General features: G+C 38.8%; 1 protein-coding gene across 2 annotated transcripts in view; it reads right to left on the reverse strand.

The window, feature by feature from the left end:
* LOC149542446 (asterix-like protein) overlaps positions 1 to 22,289 on the reverse strand; it is a 42,973-nt gene extending 20,684 nt beyond the window's left edge. For both annotated transcript variants that reach the window (XM_089797391.1, XM_089797390.1), the window contains exon 1: positions 21,913 to 22,289. In XM_089797391.1, the coding sequence (XP_089653517.1) occupies positions 21,913 to 22,050 (138 nt within the window). In that variant the 5' untranslated portion in view covers positions 22,051 to 22,289. The remainder of the gene's footprint in view (positions 1 to 21,912) is intronic.
* Positions 22,290 to 22,583: the final 294 nt, after the last annotated feature.

Here is a 22,583-nt window from a genome sequence, read left to right on the forward strand (position 1 = left end):
TACAAAAGTCCATAATTTGAAGTGCCCTTCACATAACGAAGCACATGCTTTGCTGCCATCCAATGATCAGCCTTACGAGCTGTCATAAAGCGTGAAATATAGCTAACTGCAAAGCTGATATCAGACCTAGTAGCAGAGAGGTAGATGAGGCTGCCTACTAGTTGCTTGTATGTAGTATCATCAATGAAAGGAGAATCAGACTTTGCTGATAACTTGAGACCTTTCTCCATAGGTGTAGATGCAGGTTTGCAATCTTGCATTCGAAATTTGTCTAACAGGGCCCTGGCATATTTGGACTGAGAGATGAATATACCAAAAGACTGTTGCCAAACTTCAACACCTAGGCAATAATGCATGAACCCAAGGTCAATCATATCAAAAGACTGGCATAAAATCTGTTTCATTCCCTGAATCAAAGATGCCAAACTGCCAGTGATGATCAGATCATCCACATAGATAACCAGAAGGATGATGTCACCATCAATAGTCTTGATGTACAGATTAGAATCTAAAGAACTCCTCTTGAAGCCTTGATCACTGAGGTACTTATCAATCTTGATGTAACATGCCCGAGGGGCTGCTTCAACCCATAGAGAGCTTTTACCAATCTGAGAACTTGATGGTCTTTACCAGCAACCTTGAAACCAAGAGGCTGCATCATATAGACCTCTTCATGGAGATCACCATTTAGGAAAGCACTCTTGACGTCCATCTGATGGACCTTCCAGCCAAACTATGCTGCCATGGCTAGGACTAATCTAATGGTGCTCATCTTTGCAGTAGGAGCAAAGGTCTCCTCATAATCAATGCCCTGACGTTGAGAAAAGCCCTTCACCACTAAACGAGCTTTGTACTTGCCCAAAGTACCATCTAATTTATATTTGATTTTGTAGACCCATTTGCAACCAATGGGTTTCTTCCATGGTGGAAGATCAAAAAGGACTCAGGTGTTGTTCTTCAGCAAGCTCTGGTGTTCAGAGGTCATGGCCTGTTCCCACTCTGAAATTCCTTTAGCCTCGAAATATGTTTGAGGTTCAAACACACTATGAATGTTGGCCATAAGAGTGAAGTTAACAAAATTTGTAGTTTTGCTCTTTTTCCGAGCAGCTCTCCCATCAATGAGATCATCATCACGAAGATCAGCAAGTGTCTTAGCCCACCACTTAGGCCGGATAGGAGAATGACCAACATTAGTACTAGGAGATGCTTGATCAGCAAGATCCTCATCAGAAGAATCAGGATCAAACTCAAGTGAAGCATCTTCAAAACGAGTTGATCTTGTAGGAGAAGTCGGAGGTGTCTATATAGGTATCACTAGAATAACTGGAGCTGCAAGAGCTACTGGAGCCCTCCCATCAAGTGGACCTAATGGAAGCCGAACTCCCAAATCATGAGCCATCATAGGTTGGTCTCCCAGATCAGGAACAAGAGAAACAGGCATGAATGGTCCTCGTTGCTCATCAAAGACTACATCACAACTGTAGATGAGACGAGATGTCTCAACATCAATCAGGCGGTAGGCTTTGTGAAGACTGCTATATCCAGAAAGCATCAGTTTCTGACTCTTGGCATCCAACTTGGTGTGTGACACATCAGGGAGCCAAAAACCTTCAGGTGACTAATTTTGGGCCTGCGACCTGTCCAGGCCTCTTCCGAAGTTTTACCTTTGACTGCCACTGTGGGTGATCGGTTCAACAGATAAACTACAATGTTAACTACTTCTACCCAAAACTGCTTCAAAACATGTCTGTGTTCAAGCATGGAACGAGCCATCTTGGTGATTGTCCTATTCCGACATTCAACTACACAATTCTATTGTGGTGTGTGGGGTGTGGTGAACTGGCGTTTGATGTCATGTGTATCCAAGAAGCTGTAGAAAGCATTAGAACAAAATTCCCCCCCATTGTCTGATCTAAGAGTAGTAATAGATTTCCCAGACTCTTTTTCAACTAAGGATTTAAACTTCTGAAATATAATAAATGCATCTGATTTCTTTTTAAGGAAATACACCCACATTTTTCTACTGAAATCATCAACAAACAACAAAAAATACCTGGACCCAAGAACAGAAGGAATGGCCATAGGGCTGCAGATACAAGCATGAACAAGCTGAAGTACTTGAGAAGCTCGCCAAGAATCGCCATTGGTGAAAGGTAATGTTGCTTCCCAGCCTGGCATGCGTCACAAACTCCAAGGTGGAGTCTAAATCTCTCACAATCCAAGAACAAGCTCATCCCGAGCAAGCTGTGAGAGATAATGCACATTTAAGTGCCCATATCGTTGATGCGAAAGTGTGCTGACAGAAGATCGTCGAGCGGTCATAGCGAAGTCCTGAGAATCACCAAAAACAGTAAGTCTGAAAAGACCAGGATCCTCAAGACCTACGGAAACAGTAGACTTAGTCGCCTGATCAATGATGGTGCACTGATGTGAACTGAAGGTGACTGCTAAGTGTGGAGAATGTCGCAGCAACTAACTGACTGAGAGTAGATTTAGTTCCATCCCTAGAACATAGTACACATCAAGGAATATGAGATTCCTTCCAACAAACTAAATCTTAATGTTGCTTTTACCGACAACCGTGTACTCTTCTCCGCCATCAAAAATAACAAAGTTTGAATAAGGCTAGTAGTCAGTAAACCAGTCTCTGTAGTGAGTTAAATGACTAAAGGCACCTAAATCAATGTACATGGCAGACGATTTCACATGATCTACAAGTCTTTTAGCCATGAAGGCGTAAAAGGCAGATTTCGCCTGCTCAGTGTGCTCTGCACTGTTCGCTTTGGGCTACAAACTTGATTGCTTTGACTAGGCAGCTAAGCATTTCCGACATTCAACCTTCATGTGACCAAACTTGTGGCAGTAGTTGCATTGAATGTTCTTCTTTTTGGAACCATCTGATGCTGGAGCAGAAAACTTCTGCTGAGATGGTTGCTGAAACTTGCCCTTATCCTTCTGAAAGGATTTCGCAACAAAGGCTTGCTTGGTGGAGATGGAACTGGAGCTACTATCGAACTGTTGTTTCCACCGATCTTGCTGAAGCAACAGTGTGTAGAGATTAGTGAACTTTAGATCAACACCAGTAGATGTGATGTTGAGAGTCTCGATAAAATGCTCACAGGATTTGGGTAAACTCCGAATAGTGATAACCACAATATCTTCTTCCTCCATCTTGCGACCTATGGCAAGTAATGATCACGAATTTTCTGAATCCGATTCAGGTGTGCCTAGAGCGAGGTGCGCTCATCCATGACAATAGAAAAGTGTTTTTCAAGAAAAAGGCTCTGCTCTTGTCGAAAGTCTCATGAAGACCTTTGAGATGTGTCCAGATTTCACCAGCTGTCTTGTCAGATGGAATTTAAGAAAGCTGATCATCACCCATGGCTAATTTGAGAAGCATCACTGCCTCTCGATTATTCAGATCCCATGTATCTTAATCAAGACCCGAAGAAGTCAGACACTTTGTAACACCCAGAACAAGTTGATTAGTGTTCTGATATTCAAAAATTGCGATGATGCGTTGCTTCCAGGTGCCATAATTGCGACCATTGAATTTAGTGTTATGCTCAAGCAAAATATTTGTTAGAGATGCCATGGCACATTTTCCAATGAAAAACTATGAAAATCTGTGAAGTCATGTTCTTCGAGACAAAAATCCAGAAGACCCAGAAGAATCAAAGAGTGACCCAGAAGAGAGCTTCAAAAACCTAGAAGGAAAATGTTGTTTTCACGAAAATCAAGGTACGCAAAAAAAATGGACGACAACCCAATTGAGCTCTCAAAAAACCCAACAAGAATCTGCAATCAAAAAAAAATTCGGACCAAAAAAATAGGGTTTTGGGCAAAACCCTAGCCGTCGGCTAGGAAGCTCAAATCTGCAAAAAAAAATGGAGTTTTGCAGACTGAAAATGACTGGTTTGTTTTCACAAAGAACTTCTTGTAAACTTAGACACGTGTTGAGTTGTGAAGAATTCCCAATAAGGCACGAAGAGGAAGGCTCGAAGCAAAAAAAATTAGGCAGACCCGTTTTTATAAAAAAAACATCACCAAGAAATTGTGATTTCGTGGAGATCTTGTATGTGATCAGATCGCGTGGACTGGCCTTAATTTGTGGCCGCAATTGGAAGCCTTTGAAGCCGCAATTGTTCCCAAAAATATGAGACACTAATTTGTGACGAACTTTGCATAAATCGTTCCCAAAAATCGAATATGCAAAAAATCGTGATTAGGAGAAAAAAATGTGCAGCAGAAGTTGCGGTTAGGGCACAGATCCAAAATACCACAATTTTTCCCATGCCAAATACCACCGAAAACATGATCAAAAACCCTACCCAGGTTGTCTGTGAAAGATCAGAAATAATTTTGAAAAATCTTAACAAATAATTTCAATAGAAATTTTAAATTTTTCGAAAAAATTTGAAGTATTTGCTCTGATACCATATTACAAAGTAATTGGTAAATACTTGCTTGATATTAATAGAGACCGAAAGGTCAATATATACAAAAGAATGAGACGATGTTCCTTAGGAAACGATCATAAAGAATAGAAACAATCTATTCTAGAGAGCAAAAACGAAAGCAAACTAAAGCTTAAGATATTCACAATAGATAACCATTAACTAATAATAGAAGACTTATCTATTATTGTAATAATGAGCTCCCATATTAAATTATGGTACTGCGGCCCCGATTCTGCTTTCCATTCTGGCATCCTCTATACAATTAGAATTTAGGACCCATGGTCAAAGGTTCAATCCACAATGGGGGGATAGACCAACCTACTCAACCTATCCCCACGAATGGGCCAACCATTATAGCCTATTCCTTGATGATTGCTCCAAAATTTAAACCACAAGATGGTCTTAAGAGTTGAGCAAGAATTCGAACTCTCATTGGCCCTCTTCAAGTTTTGAGCTCCAAAATGTTTATGAGGGGTATATAACTAACCTACATCACCTCATTTGGGTAACATGTCATAACCTCAAGTGCAAGTTCAAGGTCTCTATCATCTCAAACATTCCAAGGCGGATTTCAAACATCCAAGAGAATCTTCTCCATTGTAAAGCTTTTCTCCCTCATCAAAGGCCAAGTAGAGGAGACTACCATCAAGGAAGAAGATCATAATCATTCATTCACAAGCGTTCAAGTCATTCTCCCACTCCATATCAAGCATTATGGAAAACCACAACATTCATTGTGCAAGCATGTCTTTCATAATTTCCTTTAAAAAAAATTCATGTGAAGTCAAGCTATTTTGTCAACACTTGTGATCACATTCAAAAAAGCATCGCACCATCAAGGTATAAGACACTTCATCATTCCAGATCTAGCCTCTATATCAGCACATTTTTCTTTTATGCATATTTCATTTCATTTTCAAGGTTGATTCCTTAACCGAGATTTGACTAAGGCAAACCCCTCTCTACACAACACTTCTTCTCTTTTCTGTGTGCAAAAACAGGTGACTGCAGAAATTTTGGAAAAGGATTCGGATAGATCAGGAGCTTGGCTACGGTCTGCAACTAAAATTGTTGGAAAGTGCAGGGAACAAGTGGACTCAATAGGCAGTCTGAAGACTAGGTCAACAAGGTCACCATAGTACCTCTAATTTTGCTTCAAATTTGGACTGTAGTTGAGTCGTAGTCTCTTGTTATCAGATCTAGTCCAAGAATTAGTTTGTCAGTTCTTAGTCATCCTGTACATGCAGAAAACCATATTTTGTCAACACTTGTGATCACATTCAAAAAAGCATTGCACCATCAAGGTATAAGACACTTCATTATTCCAGATCTAGCCTCTATATCAGCACATTTTTCTTTTATGCATATTTCATTTCATTTTCAAGCTTGATCCCTTAACCGAGATTTGACTAAGGCAAACCCTCTCTACACAACATTTCTTCTCTTTTCTGTGTGCAAAAACAGGTGACTGCAGAAATTTTGGAAAAGGATTCAGATAGATCTGAAGCTTGGCTACGGTCTGCAACTAAAAGTGTTGGAAAGTGCAGGGAACAAGTGGACTCGATAGGCAGTCTGAAGACTAGGTCAACAAGGTCACCATAGTCCCTCTAATTTTGCTTCAAATTTGGACTGTAGGTGAGTCATAGTCTCTTGTTATCAAATCTAGTCCAAGAATCAGTTTGTCAGTTCTTAGTCATCCTGTACATACAGAAAACCATCTTTTTTTCCTTTCTAGCCCTAGATCTTGCATTTCTCACTCACATTTGCAAAATCAACCCTCAATTACAACAAAGGATTGCACCCCCTCAGCAATTAAGCCTTCTTGAGCCTAGTGTCTCATCTTCCTTCCAATGAAATATAGGAGGACATAGGCCTAAAATTACTAGTTTGCCTATTTGAACTAATGAACCCTACTTCTTATGTTACATTTTGGTAAGCCTAACTCATAACATTTCATTATAATTTGGATGTCTAGATCTACTTCACATACATCTAATTAGTAGTCATTTCCTTTCATTTATTTTTATGTGTTTGCATTATTGGAAAAAGACATAAAAAATCCATATTGTTTCATTCATTTAACTCAAGTTCTCATTGTATTAAATTAGCTTCATAATACATATATTTCATTCAGGTGATAGTGGCCTAGCCTCCCATTTATCACTTTATCCCTCTCTTAAAGACCCCTCTATCTATGAAGACATAGTTGTGCAAGAAGATGAAATTTCTCACAATAATCTTCCTATTTGGGATAAACCATTGGAGGATGGCATTGATTATTCTCTTGATATGTGCCCCACCCATGGGAGTACTTTAGTGAAAGAGGAAGATATTGTAGTAGAGGAGATTGATATGGTTGTCAATCCCGTGAGAAAAACTTTACCTTCTAGCTATTTCAATGACCTTTTAAATAATGATGTTGATCCTTTTCCTAAGATGTACCCCAACTATGATATTTTGGACCAAAAGGAGAATATTATAAAAGGTCACCTTACCTTCATTAAATGGCATCCCTTGTAGAGATGAAGCATTGATAGAAATTGCTGATTCCCTTTCTAAAGCTTGCCCTCCTCATAAAGATACCTTGGAAGAAGACGATAATATCATTACCACTTTCTTTGATTTTCTCTCTTCTAGGGATAAAACTTTGGACAGGAGAACCAAATCAAGTCAATGTCATTAATGTTAAAGGAAAAACAAAAAACCTTTTCACTCTTTGTAGACAACTCACTCAAAGACACAATAAAGTAGCACCTTTTCCCCATCATCCATCACAACATGTTGGTAAGCAGTATGATCTTGTTAAATAATTCATGATACTTTTAGAAAGATCTACCTTTGGGATTTAATTAAAATCTCACTTGCATATGTTGTGATGATCCAAGAAGCTTTGCAAAATGTTGTTACATCTCTTACTACTAAGTCACATGAAGTTGAGATTACTATTCAACCAAAGCTAAGATACTAATGCATCTGGGTTTTAGCCAGATGCGAGTGCTTATGCGTGATGATGCACAATTGCATTTGAAGCCTACATAGATGTTGGCAGGAAGCACATTCCCTATCTGTGTATGTGTGTGGGATGCTTTGGAGAGCATCCAAAGAGCATCCGAGTGCAAATGGAGAATATTCGGACCTTTCAAACTCCCAATCACTTAAGCGACTTTTAAAAACATGTCTTTAATTGATTTCTTTTATGATATCTTTGCTCATTTTTGCCCAAAACCCTAAAATGGCCCTAGAAGAGGCCATTCATTGCTTATTCTTCTCATTTGGTTTGCAATTGGGCTCCCTTCTCAATAGGTTTCCATTTTGGCATTTTGAAAGCAAAGTCATTATTTTTAAAGAGGATCATTCATAGGGTGTCTAATAGCTTTTACAAAGGACGTCTAAGCATCTAAGGTAAGCATTTGATCCATTAGATGTTCATGAATTTTTCAAGTTTTGGAAGAAATTTTTCAAGTTTTTTCCTTTTTTTTTAAAGAAATGAAGGAACAAGTTTAGCTAACTTTTTTTACTATTTTGTATCGCATATTTGCACTTGTATCATGTATGTTTGATGTTCATAGTTTATTTAAATATTTCTTATTTAATTTTTTTATTTTCTTCTTAGATTCATAGTTTGTATTGTGCAAGAATGGCCACTACTAGCAGTCAAAGTTCAGTAGCAAGACAAGGTGAACAAAGCGATAACTTCAATATTGATGTTGCATCTCCATTATGGAGACACACCACAAGATTATCACAAGTTTTAGGACATGGATCATACATTTGGAAATGCAATGTATGTCATAGTAAACCATTCAACAGCTCATATTTTCGGGTCAAAGCTCGTGCTATGGGCCCTACTAGTAAAAGAATAGCATTGTGAAAGGGAAGAAAAGATGCAAAAAATGATGAGTGATGCACAGTTAGCCTGATTTATAAAAGAACAAGAAGTTATTGACCGTTTAGTTAGCAAATAAAAAACAAGTTTGTATAAACCTTCATCCACAAAGAGCAAAGTGAATGTGCCCATCGATCATGTTGCATCCTCCAAACATCCATCCTTGGAAGTGGGAGAGGAAGATGAAGAAGTAGAAATTATTACTGGTAAAAGAGGTATGTTGGATCAAGCATTCAAAATGGTGGCAAGAGAGCTTGCTGATGAAGCAATTGCACATTGCCTTTATGCCAATGGTTTTCCTTTCAATTTTTTAAGATCGCCATATTGGAAGGAAATGGTTGCAGCCATCCTTAAAGCACTAGCTGATTACATTAGCCCTGGGTTTGAAAAAATGTGTACTACTCTTTTGCAAAAAGAAAAGATTTCTATAGACAAAGCTCTTCAACCAATTAGGACATCTTGGAAAACTTCTGGTATAACCTATTATGTCTAATGGATGGAAAGTCAGAAGAAACCGATCATTGAATGTAATTGCAATGTCCCCCATAGGAGCAATGTTTTTGAGGGTGATTGATTGTGAAGGACAAGTTAAGGATTCACAATTCATTTCTAAATTTCTCATTGAGGCAATAGAGATGGTGGGTGGTGAGAATATGGTCCAAGTGGTCACAGATAATGCCAAGAATTGTAGGGTTGCAAGTGCTTTGGATGAGTCTCAATACGACCATATTGTTTGGACACCATGCACCGTACACTCTCTCAACTTGGTTGTGCAACAAATTGGCACCCAAATAGATTGGGTGAAGCAAATATACCAAGAGGGAGAGGAGATGCAAATATTTGTGACAAACCACCACATGTCACAGTCCATATTCAGCTCATTCTCCAAGTTGGAGTTGTTGAAGGAAAATTAAAAAATTGTAATAGTTAGTTTCATTTATTTATTTATTTTGAATAAGTTTTATATTCATGTTCAATTATCAAATTATTACTTGTTTATAACTTTGCTTTATATTTGTTGTCATATTGTCAACTTGCTTAGGTTGTTGAGACTAGATTTGCATCTCATACTGTTGTTATGAGACAACTCCTCAAGGTGTGATCAACATTGGTCCAAACGGTTATTTGTAACCAATGGGGTATATGGAAGGCTTCAAAGTCAGAGAGCCTTAAAGGTCAGGGCTATGGTCTTGGATGAGCATTGGTGGGCTCGTGTACAATTTGTATTGGATTTTACCAGGCCTATCATGACTATGCTAAACTTTGCTGATATAGATGCACCTAGCTTGGGGTATGTGTACGATGGCATGGACACCATGGTAGAAAAGGTAAAGCTTTCCATACAAGCACATGAGACTAACCCCACAAAATGTAAATCCTTGTGCAATAAGGTGGGGGCAAAATCATTCATCATCGTTGGGAGAAGATGACTACCCCATTGTTCCTCCTTGCATATGACTTATCTCCAAGGTACCATAGCCAGGAAATACTTGCTATGCTAGATAGAGTTGCACATATGCGGATGACGAAGTTGCTACTAGGTGTTACACTGCATTTGCAAGACTCTTCCCAGAGGACGAAATGCACAAAAAGGTGAGGCTAGAATTTGGCTTATTTGCTTCAGGATCAAAACTTACTCCATATGCAATAAAGGACCAAAATGGCATGGCAGCTATCACATGGTGGTACATGTATGGTCAACCATTCAAGAATTTACAACCTCTTGCAATCAAGATCCTCTCACAAGTTTTCAATTATTTTTTATTTAACAATTGTATTCTACAATTTAGTGTTTGACATTTTTTAATTTGTTTTCCATTTGTATGTTTTATTTTATGAACACTATCCAGGTTGCAAGTTCTTCTACTGCTGAACGGAATTGGAGTACGTACTCCTATATCCATTAAGTGAAGCATAACTGGTTGGGCGCAAAGAAAGCTGAGGACTTGGTTTATATGCATACCAACTTCTGTATTTCGTCACCTAAGGAGGATGGTTACGAGGAAAGGTCAACCAAGCTTGGATGCGGCCCCTGAATGTGCAAACTTGGATGCAGAACTTCAGAATCTTACTGTGATGATAGATGATGATGTTGATAACATCATGGCATGTGCATTTCGCACAACAGGAACCATGTTTGGTTCAAATGAACTTGCAAGTCTTGCAGCAGAAGGAGATGACAAGAATGTGGATTTTTTTGAGAATCCTTATAATTCTGATTAACTGAAATTGATTTGTGAATCTTGAGCCTTGACTCTTGATTGATCAACATTGAACCATGAACTATGTTTTGATTTTGTAATTTGAATTGCATTGGAATCTTGAACTTGAGTAATTTACTAATTAGACATTACTGTTATTTCAATATGAACTATCAATGGTGAAGTATCATGCTATGGAAAGGTTTATTTTTGTATATTTATTGCATTTCTTTGCAGATGCAGATACAGGTACAGGTATAGATACAGATATACCCCAAACGCATCCAAAATCCCAAAAAATAAAAAAATATCTGAGCATTTGAGCATCAGCACCCCACACCCACATCAGCATCAGAACCAGCAAAAATTCAGTTCCACGCATCCACCACCATGACCCCGCAAATTTCAGTTCCACCAAAATGGCTTACCTTCTTTAGAATTTGAAAACCAATGTGACCCTTTAACAATTACAATCCTTATGAATTATTATAAAATAAGGCACAACCTAAATGAAAATGGTTCAGCTCTTAATGTGTGTGGCATGGATTTGTTCCATCACATTCATGCGGATACTTCTCTTATTCAACATGATTGCTTTCCTAATCATGGCTTTGACAATATTGCTAAAAAGTCATTAGGGACAATCACCCTACCTGTTACTAAAGGTCCAGTTACCTGCATTGATTTGTTACATCACATTCACGAGGATACTTCTCTTATTTAGCATGATTCCTTTCCTAATCATGGCTTTAAAAGTATCGCTAAAAAGTCGTTAGGGACAATTACCCTACCTGTTACTAAAGGTCCAGTTACTTTACCTACAGTTATCCTCTAAACATGCTGTTTCCATATGCCATTTCTCATCACATTGCCGCTACCATTGTGTTTAACATTTCCCGCTTCTGGTAACATATATTGAAACTATACAGATCAGATGACTTAGCTGATTACGCACTGATAGTGTGCCAAAAGCAAGATGGAGTTGATGATGTTCAGATCTTGGGTTTCACTCTATTTTTCAAAGCAATTGCTCCAGCTTTCACAACTTAGCATCCTGTTGTGCCTGTCCTTTCAATCAACCTTATTGCAGCAGGTCAACAGATGCAGCAAAGACATTAAATCAGTTCCTTACGCCCTGATGGGACCTGTAGAAAATGATACGTGTAATGATGATTAACTGATTGTCTACCCAGAATGATGTGGCCGGCAATGGTCTTCTGGCAAATGGTTCCTACCTATGGTTCAGTCCTTGCAGCTTCTAGTCTACCGTATTCCGCCCAAAATGATAAGCAATTGTTCCAACAGTTACAGATTCACAATGCCCCACTTCCAGCTTGATTGGTGATCAGTCACCAGGGGATAGACCCAGATTGGTATCTGTAATGATCACTGCTGGATTGGACCAAAAAATATCGAACTAGGACCGACAAGAATTTCGTCAAACAGTTGTAATGTAACCAGTTCTTTGAGCAAAATTATTACTGTATCAACACTTTACTATTTCATGGAACTAACACTAAGGAATGGACATGCCAAACAATGATACCAGTACTTCAAACAAATCGGAATTAGAAACCGATTTCAAAACTTAATATTAATATCTTATATTCAAGACAATGAATCAATAACCTTTAAGCTATTGTTTGAGAATGCAACAGTCTTTACAATATCGTTGGATATGCAATATAAACAGTGCAGAGTGAGTAAAGATGTACAGACCCGAACATGGTTAATACCATTTAGAAGCTTGAGCATGCAGCAACCACCCAGTCCGTCAATGCTTCCAGATACTTAACCCATCTGCCACCTGCTGCTGGACTCTATGCTGTTGAGGGAACCTGACTCATACTGTGGGTGCAGATAATGCCGGTGCAGTTACTAAATGCCAAAGCCATGTATTACTCAGTGAACCCCCCGTGGTCACTTCTCAACAATCTACCGTATTCTCCAGTTGCCAACTGTAATACAAAGTCTATGCTGTAGTTACCTCCAGTGCTGCTGTTGTCATGCTACTACACCTGTCATTCAATCCTACAGGACGGTGCTCACATGCAGAATAATAACGTGGGAGTGACTCAATGTTGGTGGGTACCTGTCCAACTATTCCGTAATCTCCTCTGAATGGAAAGCATGCTGCCACTATGTAAAACTGAGATGGAGGAAATCACATTTATACAAAACCTTACCAAAACCTTTGACCTGGAAATGTCTACTTCCTTGAATGCCGATCAACTTCAAACTGGTGTTTTGTAGAAGCTAACACCATCCACTGACCAGTCCTCTTCCTGTCTAATCAGTAGTTTCAACTTCTTGCCTAACCTCCAAATTGAACTCCAAATCTGATAGTAAACTGTGCTGCACTAGGTTTGTGTCTAGTTTCACACTTTTCCTCAAAGGGTTTTGTCCTTAGAAAAATCCAGTGACATCTAAGCAACCTTGGGATTTATAAAATAACATATATTCATGGTGCCAATCCCAATGCAAATGCTTTCTTTTATATCTTCGAAGCGTGGGGAGATACAAACATCTTAGCAATGTGGGCTAAAAGACTATTTTGTCTTTTAGTCACTTAAGTCATTTTGTCCTAAAGGGACTTTAAATAATAAAGTACTTTATATTTCAACTCAATAAAATAAAGTGACTTTAACCTTAGGATTTCCCATTTAAAATCTCCTCAACTGAAACCAAAACTCCTGTGACTGGCTAGCATCCTAAATCACATGTCATTAGCCTCTCTGGATGGAAAGATAGACCAACTAGGCACCATTAAGGTTAGCGCGGAGAAGGGGACATTACAGTTCTCCCTTCCTGGGATTGCTTGCCTCAAGCAATCTCAATGCTGGATGCTGTAAGATTGACTCGCTTTCCCATGTGGCATCCTCATAAGGTAAATCCTTCCAACAAATCAGATATTCCTTGCTGGACCTGTTACACAGCTTCCTCTCTCTGACCTCTATCACCTCTGCTAGAACTAATACAAGCTTCCTTTCCTCATCGAGAGGAGGCAACTCTATGGAGAGTACTGTATGCTGGCCAATCCCTTTCTTAAGACATGAAACGTGGAACATGTTAGGAATTCTGTTGTCATCAGGTAAATCTAGCTCATAGGCGACCTCATCAACCCTCCTAGCAGTGTGATATGGACCAAAAAATCTGGGCTGAAGTTTTTGAGACCCATTCTTCTTCAAGGAACTTTGCCTATATGGTTGGAGACGGAGATAAACCATGTCAACCAACTCAAAACTCCGCTCAGTCTATCAACAATCAGCATACATCTTTTGTTGATTCTGGGCCCGTAGAATGTTCTCCCGAAGAGATCTGAGGATATCCTATTTATCTTGTATCCAATCCTCGGCTAGTGGTGCCCTACTGTCCTGCAAAGCAAGGTCTACGAATGACAAGGGCTCGCTGCCATAAAGACCATGAAATGGAGACATCTAAATGGACATGTGGTAGGAGTTGTAATAGTACTCCCCTATATACAACCACTTAACCCACACTCTCTATTATCCTGCTACATAGCTCCAGAGATAACCCTCCACCCATTTGTTAACTATCTCAGTTTGTCCATCCATCTGTGGGTGATAACTCGTGCTAAGTGTCAACTCCGTACCGGTCAATCTAAACAATTCCTACCAAACAGTGCTAAGGAACTTGCTATCCCTATTGCTCACAATGGTGCAAGGAAGACCATGTAAACGAAAAACCTCCCAAAAGAATAACTTAGCTATCTGAGATGCTGACCAGTCTGCTGCTATGGCAAAAAAGTGAGTGAATTTCGTTAATTTGTCCACCACCGCAAAAATTGAATCCCTGCCCTACACCCTAGGCAACCCTATAAAAAAATCCATGGAAATACTCTCCCATTTCTGCATCAAAAAGGGGACAGGCTATAATAACCCGGGTGGAAACTCATGCTTTGACTTGTTCTGCTGATCTGACACTCCCTAATATGCTGGAGGACATCATCCTTAAGGCCTTTCCATGAAAATCTTTCCCTAACTTGTCTATAGGTTTTGAAGAATCCTGGGTATCCTATTGAAGGTGCATCGTGTAGAGTTTTCATAATCTTACCTTTGAGTTTAGATCCTGGTACGAGGTAAATACGATCCTTATAGAAAATCACATCATCTATTACCTTGTACCTGTTGTCATGGCGTTGTCCATCCATAATCTGACATGCTTGAGCATTCTTAGAATCTCAACCAGCAACTGAGACTTCCAATCTGCTGAAATCTCAGAAATAGCACAACATTCTGCTACTAAGGTCTCCTGGAAAGTGCATCAGCAACTACATTGTTCTTACCTTTGATGTACTCAATGTCAAAATCATAGGCCTGAATCTTGTTGACCCACTTTTGTTGTCTCTCATTAAGATCTTTCTGATCTAGGAAGTAGCACAAACTATTGTGATCCATCCTAACTGTGAATTTGCCCCCCAATAGGTACTATCTGAACTTGGCTAAAGCATGAATAATAGCCAACATCTCCTTATCATAAGTAGAGTACAGTCTCTCACCATCCTTAAGCTTCCTACTCTCATAAGCAATTGGATGCCTATCTTGCATGAGAACCGCACCAATACCACTCCCTGGAGCATCACACTCAAGAACAAACGGTTGACAGAAATCAGGCAATGCCAAGACTAGGCATGTGCTCATCACCTGTTTGAGCCTATCAAAGGCCTCCTTTACCTCAACTGTCCATCTGAAAGCCCCTTTCCATGTGAGGTTAGTAAGGGGAGCCGCTATCTGAGAGAAACCTCTAGCAAACCTCCTGTAGTAAGAACAAAGACCCATGAATCCTCTCAAGTCTGATACGTTCCTCGGGGGTAGCCAATCTAGGATTGCTTGAATCTTCCCTTGATGTACCTTCACCCCATCTGCACCAATCACATGACCAAGGTAAAGAATATCGGTCAACCTGAACTCACACTTGGACTCCTTAGCAAACGACGAGTGCTCTTCCATGATACTGAGTACCTCATCTAGATGTTGCAAGTGCTCCTCCAAAGTTCTACTCAAAATCAATATGTCATCAAAAAATACTAATATGCTCTTCCATAGTTGCTTTCGAAAGATGTGGGTCATACATGACTGAAATGTAGCTGACACATAGTGAGTCCAAATGGCATAACCAAGAACTCGTAGTGACCATAGTGATATCGAAAGGCTGTCTTATGCACATCCTCCTTGCGAACCCGTATCTGATGGTACCCTGATCTGAGATCTATCTTTGAGAAGTAAACTGCCCCATGTAACTCATCTAGTAGCTCATAAATGCAAGGGATTGGGTACCTATTCTTGATGGTCCTCTTGTTCAGAGCATGGTAATCAATACACATGCGTAGCGTGCCATCCTTCTTCACCAATACAACTGGAGAAGCAAAGGGATTGGCACTAGGTCTGATGTGTCCCATGTCTAGAAGTTCCTTAATTGGCTTTTCTAACTACTCCTTATAATGTCTAGGATGACGATAAGGTGTCATAATAATGGGTTTGACGCCCTCCTCCAACTCGATGATATGCTCAAGCCCTCTATCTAAGGGAATCCCTAGAGGTATGACCTCAAAAACCCTCTTGCATCGGATGAATGTCAACATGAATCTATTGTCCTAAGTCTAAGGTAGCCTTAGAAGAAATAAAACAATGGGCTGCCCACTCCATGTCATCATGTGGGCTGAAATCTGTTACAAAATTCAAGAATTGGTAGATTAACAGATTTTTGCATGATTGATTGATTAACAAAGGAACAAATGTGTTCCTTATAAAGAATTACAAGGACGTTGTTTCTAAAAGAAACAACGTAGACTGAAGACTAAATTAGAAACAAAATTGAAGACAAGATAGAAAACATTCCTATCTGGACTGAAGACTAAATTAGAAACAAAATTGAAGACAAGATAGAAAACATTCCTATCTGGACTGAAGACAAAAGAGACACGATAGGAAACACTCCTATCTAGATTGAAAGACGGACTACAGACAAGTAGTTGACCATTATAAAAAGTATTTAACTAAGGATATAATATCTTAATAAAGATATTAAGGATATTATCTTAATACCCTCCCTTAAAGGTCAACGTACGGATGACGGAACTTTCTATGATAACTAAGACCCTCCCTGGATCTACAGAATGTTGAAACCAAAAAGCTTTGCCAAAAGAGTGCTATGACTCAAAACAGATTGCAATTACAAAACTTCGTTTTTGTGGAAAAAATGGTAAAACCCAAAATCTCACGCAACCTTGCGTATTATAGACAACATGAAATGATTTTTAAGGAGAAAATCAACAAACCCAGAATAAAAAACAGAAACAGATTCAGAAGGCGAAAAATGCAACTTAGCCTTGATCAGGACCTGGAGAAGTCAGACGCTTCGTAACACCCAGAACAAGTTAATCGATGTTCCAATATTCAAAAATTGTGATGATGCACTACTTCCAGGTTCCATAATTGCGACCATTGAATTTGGAGTTATGCTCGAGCAGAATATTCGTTAGAGATGCCATGCCACATTTTTCAATGAAAAACGTGAAAATCTGTGAAGGCGCCTTCTTTGAGGCAAAAATACAGAAGACCTAGAAGAATCAGAGAGTGACCTAGAAGAGAGCTCAAAAAACCCAGAAGGAATATGTTGTCGTTTTTTGGATCCAATGGCTCATAAATCGAGGCACCCAGAAAAAACAAACAACCCAATTGAGCTCTCGAAAAACCCACCAAGAATCTACAATCAAAAAAATTTCCGACCCCAAAAATTAGACTTTCGAGCAAAAAATCCAGTCAGAAGCCATGGAGGTCAAAAAGGCAAAAAATGGTGTTTTCAATCCAAAAAACTGTCTGATTCTGATCAACATAGAGGCAATTTTGTCTAAGACAACAAAGGCAAGGAGATGTTTGCAAAACAAACCGAGTTTTCTCCCTTAAAAGCGCTGCCCATGATCTCAGAAAAACACGAGCTGTTTGCAGAGCCCTCTGACAAAACATAGGTTTTTCATGGGTTTTGGATGACGCCTTTCAATTGCAAACTCAGGCTAACCATCCACAGGGAGAAGCTGCGGCTTTGGAGGAAGAAATCACAGTCGAAAAGTGTGATTTTGTAGACGAAAAATAGACCACAAGAAAAAACGCGATTTTCTAGTCTTGAATCCGCGATTTGCAAATAAGTTTGAAACACGTAAATGTGTGTTGCTCGAAACTCAGTCTCAAAAACCCTAGCCTGAGATTGTGATCTGATTTGAATTTCTCTAGACAGAAAACCCTATGCAGGTTTTTAGAGAAATAAACTGAAAAAATTTAAACAAATAATTTTAAGAAGAAATTATAAAAAATTTCGAAGAAATTTAAATATTAGCTCTGATACCATGTTACAAGATTCAAGAATTGGCAAATTAACGGATTTTCGGATGATTGATTGATTAATAGAGGAACAAATGTGTTCCTTATAAAGAATTACAAGGACGTTTCTAAAAGAAACAAAGTAGATTGAAGACGAAATTAGAAACAAAACTGAAGACAGGATAGGAAACATTCCTATATGGACTGAAGACAAAAGAGACAAGATAGGAAACATTCCTATCTAGACTAAAAGACGAACTACAGACAAGTAGTTGACCATTATAGAGAGTATTTAACTAAGGAGATAATATCTTAATAAAGATATTAAAGATATTATCTTAATAAAATCAACCTAGGTTCTCCCTCCAGCATAGCCTTGAGGATCACCTGTCAGTCATCCTGTAAGAATTTCACTTGCATCTTATCATGATCAACTGTGTACCTGCCAATAGTCTGCAACCACTGTCTACCCAACATGGCATCTAATCCATCCAAATCAACCACATAAAAATCTATCTCAAGAAGGAAATCATCAAAATGAATTGGCAGTCCTGACACCTTCCTTGTGCATCTCAATCTCTCTCCCCCTGTCACTCTAACCTCAAACTCAAGTATGTTGTCAATTTGTAACTTCCTCTTAGTAACCCATCGTGAGCTTATGAAGTTATGTGAGGCACCTGTATCCAAGAGACATATAATACATTATCCTCTAACAACTCCCTTCAAATGAAAAGGGTGTCCCTTGGGATCACTGGAAAGTGATGCAATGATAGGAGGTTGTCCCTGGTTGCCTTCCTTCTTCCTCTCTCTAGGTGGTCAATCCTCATTCTCTTCCTCATCACTACCATCAACATCACTGCCCTCCTGTTGCTCATCCTCCTCCTCTGAAAGTACCTCCACATAATGTATCTTGCCTTTGCCAAGGCATCTATGATCCGGTATCCATGGCTCTCTACAAGTGAAGCATAGCTTCTTCCTCCTGACTTGGTTAGAGATTGTTTCCCTTCTTGTTCCTGTTCAGTCTCATTATGAACCATTTGAACGTTGTTTACTTGTTCAGCCTATTCACCTGTTCCAAAAGTTAACTCTTCGTCAACTGAATAGCTGTCTTCAATGCCAATCTGATTTGTAGACTTTGCCTAGTCCGATTGGAGATGACTAAGCTTATAAAGCTTCTTCCTCATGCCTAGCTATCATTTTTTTCTACTTATTCCAAACTAGAGTGTAATAAATTATCCCACAAGATGGCAAGATTTATAGCTCTGATACCACTATAATGATCACTGTTGGATTGGACCAAAAAATATCGAACTAGGACTGACAAGAATTTCGTCAAACAGTTGTAATGTAACCAATTCTTTGAGCAAAATCATTACCGTATCAACACTTTACTATTTCACAGAGATAACACTAAGGAATGGACATGCCAAACAATGATACCAGTACTTCAAACAAATCGGAATAAGAAACATATTTCAGAACTTAAAAGTTAATACTAATGTCTTATATTCAAGACAATGAATCAATAACCTTTAAGCTATAGTCTAAGAATGCAGTTACAGTCTTTACAATATCGTCAGATATGCAATATAAACAGTGTAGAGTGAGTAAAGATGAAAAGACCCGAACATGGTAAATACCGTCAAGAAGCTTGAGCATGCAACAACCACCCAGTTCGTCAATGCTTCCAGATACTTAACACGTCTGCCACATGCTGCTGGACTCTATGTTGTTGAGGGAACCCGACTCATACTATGGGTGAAGATGATGTCGTTGTAGTTACTAAATGCCAAAGCCGTGTAATACTCAGTGAACCCCCCCTGTGGTCATTCTCAACAATCTACCGTATTCTCCAGTTGCCTACTGTAATAGAAAGTCTATGTTGTGGTTACCTCCAGTGTCACTGTTGTCATGCTACTAAACCTGTTATTCAATCCTACAAGACGGTGCTCACACGCAGAATAATAATGTGGAAGTGACTCAATGTGGGTGGGTACCTGTCCAACTATTCCATAATCTCCTCTAAATGGAAAGCACGCTACCACTATATAAAACTGAGATGGAGGAAATCACACTTATACAAAACCTTACCAAAACCTTTGACCTGGAAATGTCTGCTTCCTTGAATGCAAACCAACTTCAAACTGGTGTTCTGTAAAAGCTAACACCATCCCCTGACCACTCATCTTCCTATTTAATCAGTAGTTCCAACTTCTTGCCTAACCTCCAAATCGAACTCCAAATCTAATAGTAAACTGTGTTGCACTAGGTTTGCGTCTAGTTTCACACTTTTCCTTATGGGGTTTCGTCCTTAGGAAAATCCAGTGACATCTAAGCAACCTTGGTATTTATAAAATAACATATATTCGTGGTGTCAATCCCAATGCAAATGCTTTCTTTTATATCCTTGAAGTGTGGGGAGATACAAACATCTTAGTAATGTGCAATAAAAGACTATTTCATCTTTTAGTCACTTAAGTCATTTTGTCCTAAAGTGACTTTAAATAATACAGTACTCTATATTTCAACTCAATAAAATAAAGTGACTTTAACCTTAGGATTTCCTATTTAAAATCTCCTCGGCTGAAACCAAAACTCCTGTGACTGGCTAGCATCCTAAATCACATGCCGTTGGCCTATCCGGATGGAAAGATAGACCAACTAGGCGCCATTAAGGCTAGCGCAGAGAAGGGGACACTACAGTATCCAACCTTTGGAGAATTAGCGGTGATCTGTTTTCTAAAACGAAACACTCCAATTTAATATCAATCACCTCCAATTGTGGGAACAAGGCAATCTAAAATTTGTTAGCAATTTCCGATTTGCCTAAAAATGTGATTGTCAAAAAAAAAATCCAGTTCATCTAAACGTGTAAACCCTGAATGGAATAGCACAAGGGTTTTTGTCCTAGCCTCTAAAAGTAGCGGAGCCAACTGGATTTTTGTCCTCCTGAAGCACAGAGTTGCAAAAAGGGTTTTCACCATTGACTGCAAATCTAAGTCAAATGCAACTGAAGAATTGCTCCAAATGAAATTGGATGGTCAGATGAACTATTGAAACTTCTAAATGTACACAGTCAGGTGTTGTCCAGTTATTACAATGCTCCGGACCTTACAGTAAATAATACCTGTAACCAGCAGAAATGTCTATTTTTGCCAATGTGCTGCTTCCAGACCTGCTCCAACAAATGTATTTTCAACATTCATTTGAAAAATATTAAAGTTCGACTAACTTTTCTGTAAGATTCCAATGAGCTGAAAGAGTAAATGCAACAGAGGCTTTCATAGCAGAGCCCCAGGTTTGTACGCCCAGGAGACCTGATTAACTGTTGTAATTGAGTAAATATTTGGTTCAAGTTGCTACGCAAGAGCGAATGCATGGATCATAACATCTAAGCCCAGGACCAGCCGCAAGGAAACTTTGCATGAACCAAAATAGAATTTTCACCACCTGTACATCCACTGAAGTGGTCCTAATCCTTGATAAAAACTCTCTCATGCCTCCTCATACTCCTCCCAAAACTATTACTTCTCTTTACATCTTCCATGAGATTGAATGCATAAGTAAAGGCTATAGATTTAAGTTCCATTAAAATAATCCATCACATACTAAGTATTGGTCCTACCAATTCTAAAACCTGAACATCCATAAAAGTCAGAATCGAGCCGCCCCGATCTTTTTCCCCAATTACTTTCCCCACTAAATCTCCCCTAATACTTTATAATAGTATTATTCATACCCAAATCACCAAAACAATAATACATCCAGGCCAAAAAAATGGATCTAGAAGTCTTGAAGCTTTCACTGCAAATATGTGGGTTCAAATTATCGAGGAATCATGATAAAGTATTGAAATTAGGTACCCTATCTATCTAGCCAAAATCGTCCTACAATTATTCTTACCAAATTCTTAAACTATCATCTAAATCCATACGGAGATAGGTGGTGATCAACCTGGAAGGGAACAAATGTATAAAAGTAAAAGAGGAAAAGGTAAAAACATGCAAGTGTTATAAACGTTGTCTTACCCGAAGCATGACACCGGCAACTCCGAACATTATGGCGACAAAACTTGAATAGTCGGGAGGTAGATCCTGGGACGCAATTGAAGGTGGTTTATATGGCTTGGCTGTTGAAGGCTGTCTCGGATCCGAACTGTGAGACATGCTGCTGCTTCTTCTTCAACGCCTCTGATCTGATCACAGCACCGAACTTTAGCCTCTCTCACTCGATTTTCGCTTTCGACAATTCCACTATTTCCACAGTGCCTAACTAAGCTTCGATTTTGTCGTTTCGACTGGAATTGATGATTTCGAAGAATTGAGTGCTCTGAATTTTTTCGATTCTCCTGGCTGCTCTGATCTTCGGTAATGATGAAAATATAACTTTCAATCACAAAATTCCTAATCTTAATGAACCTAAAATCGCAATTAAAAGGGAATTCTAACCGCACACTTAGTAAAACCTTAATCGCAATCAAACCCTTCCACTAATCTATATGATCTGACCCCAATCTTAAATTGCAATATTTAATATAATATTTAATAATAATATCATTGAAATAAAATAAATTTAAAATATTTTAAAAATCAACTTTTATTATTGGTTAAAGAAAATCATTAGTAAATGTGAAAAAATATAAAATAAATTATCTTTGTTTTTCATATATCAAAATTTGCTTCAAGTATTTCAATAAGAC

Source organism: Cupressus sempervirens, chromosome 8, assembly GCF_028749045.1.
Source record: "Cupressus sempervirens isolate cs-2001-9-10 chromosome 8, ASM2874904v1, whole genome shotgun sequence".
In the NCBI taxonomy this organism is placed as follows: Eukaryota; Viridiplantae; Streptophyta; class Pinopsida; order Cupressales; family Cupressaceae; genus Cupressus; species Cupressus sempervirens.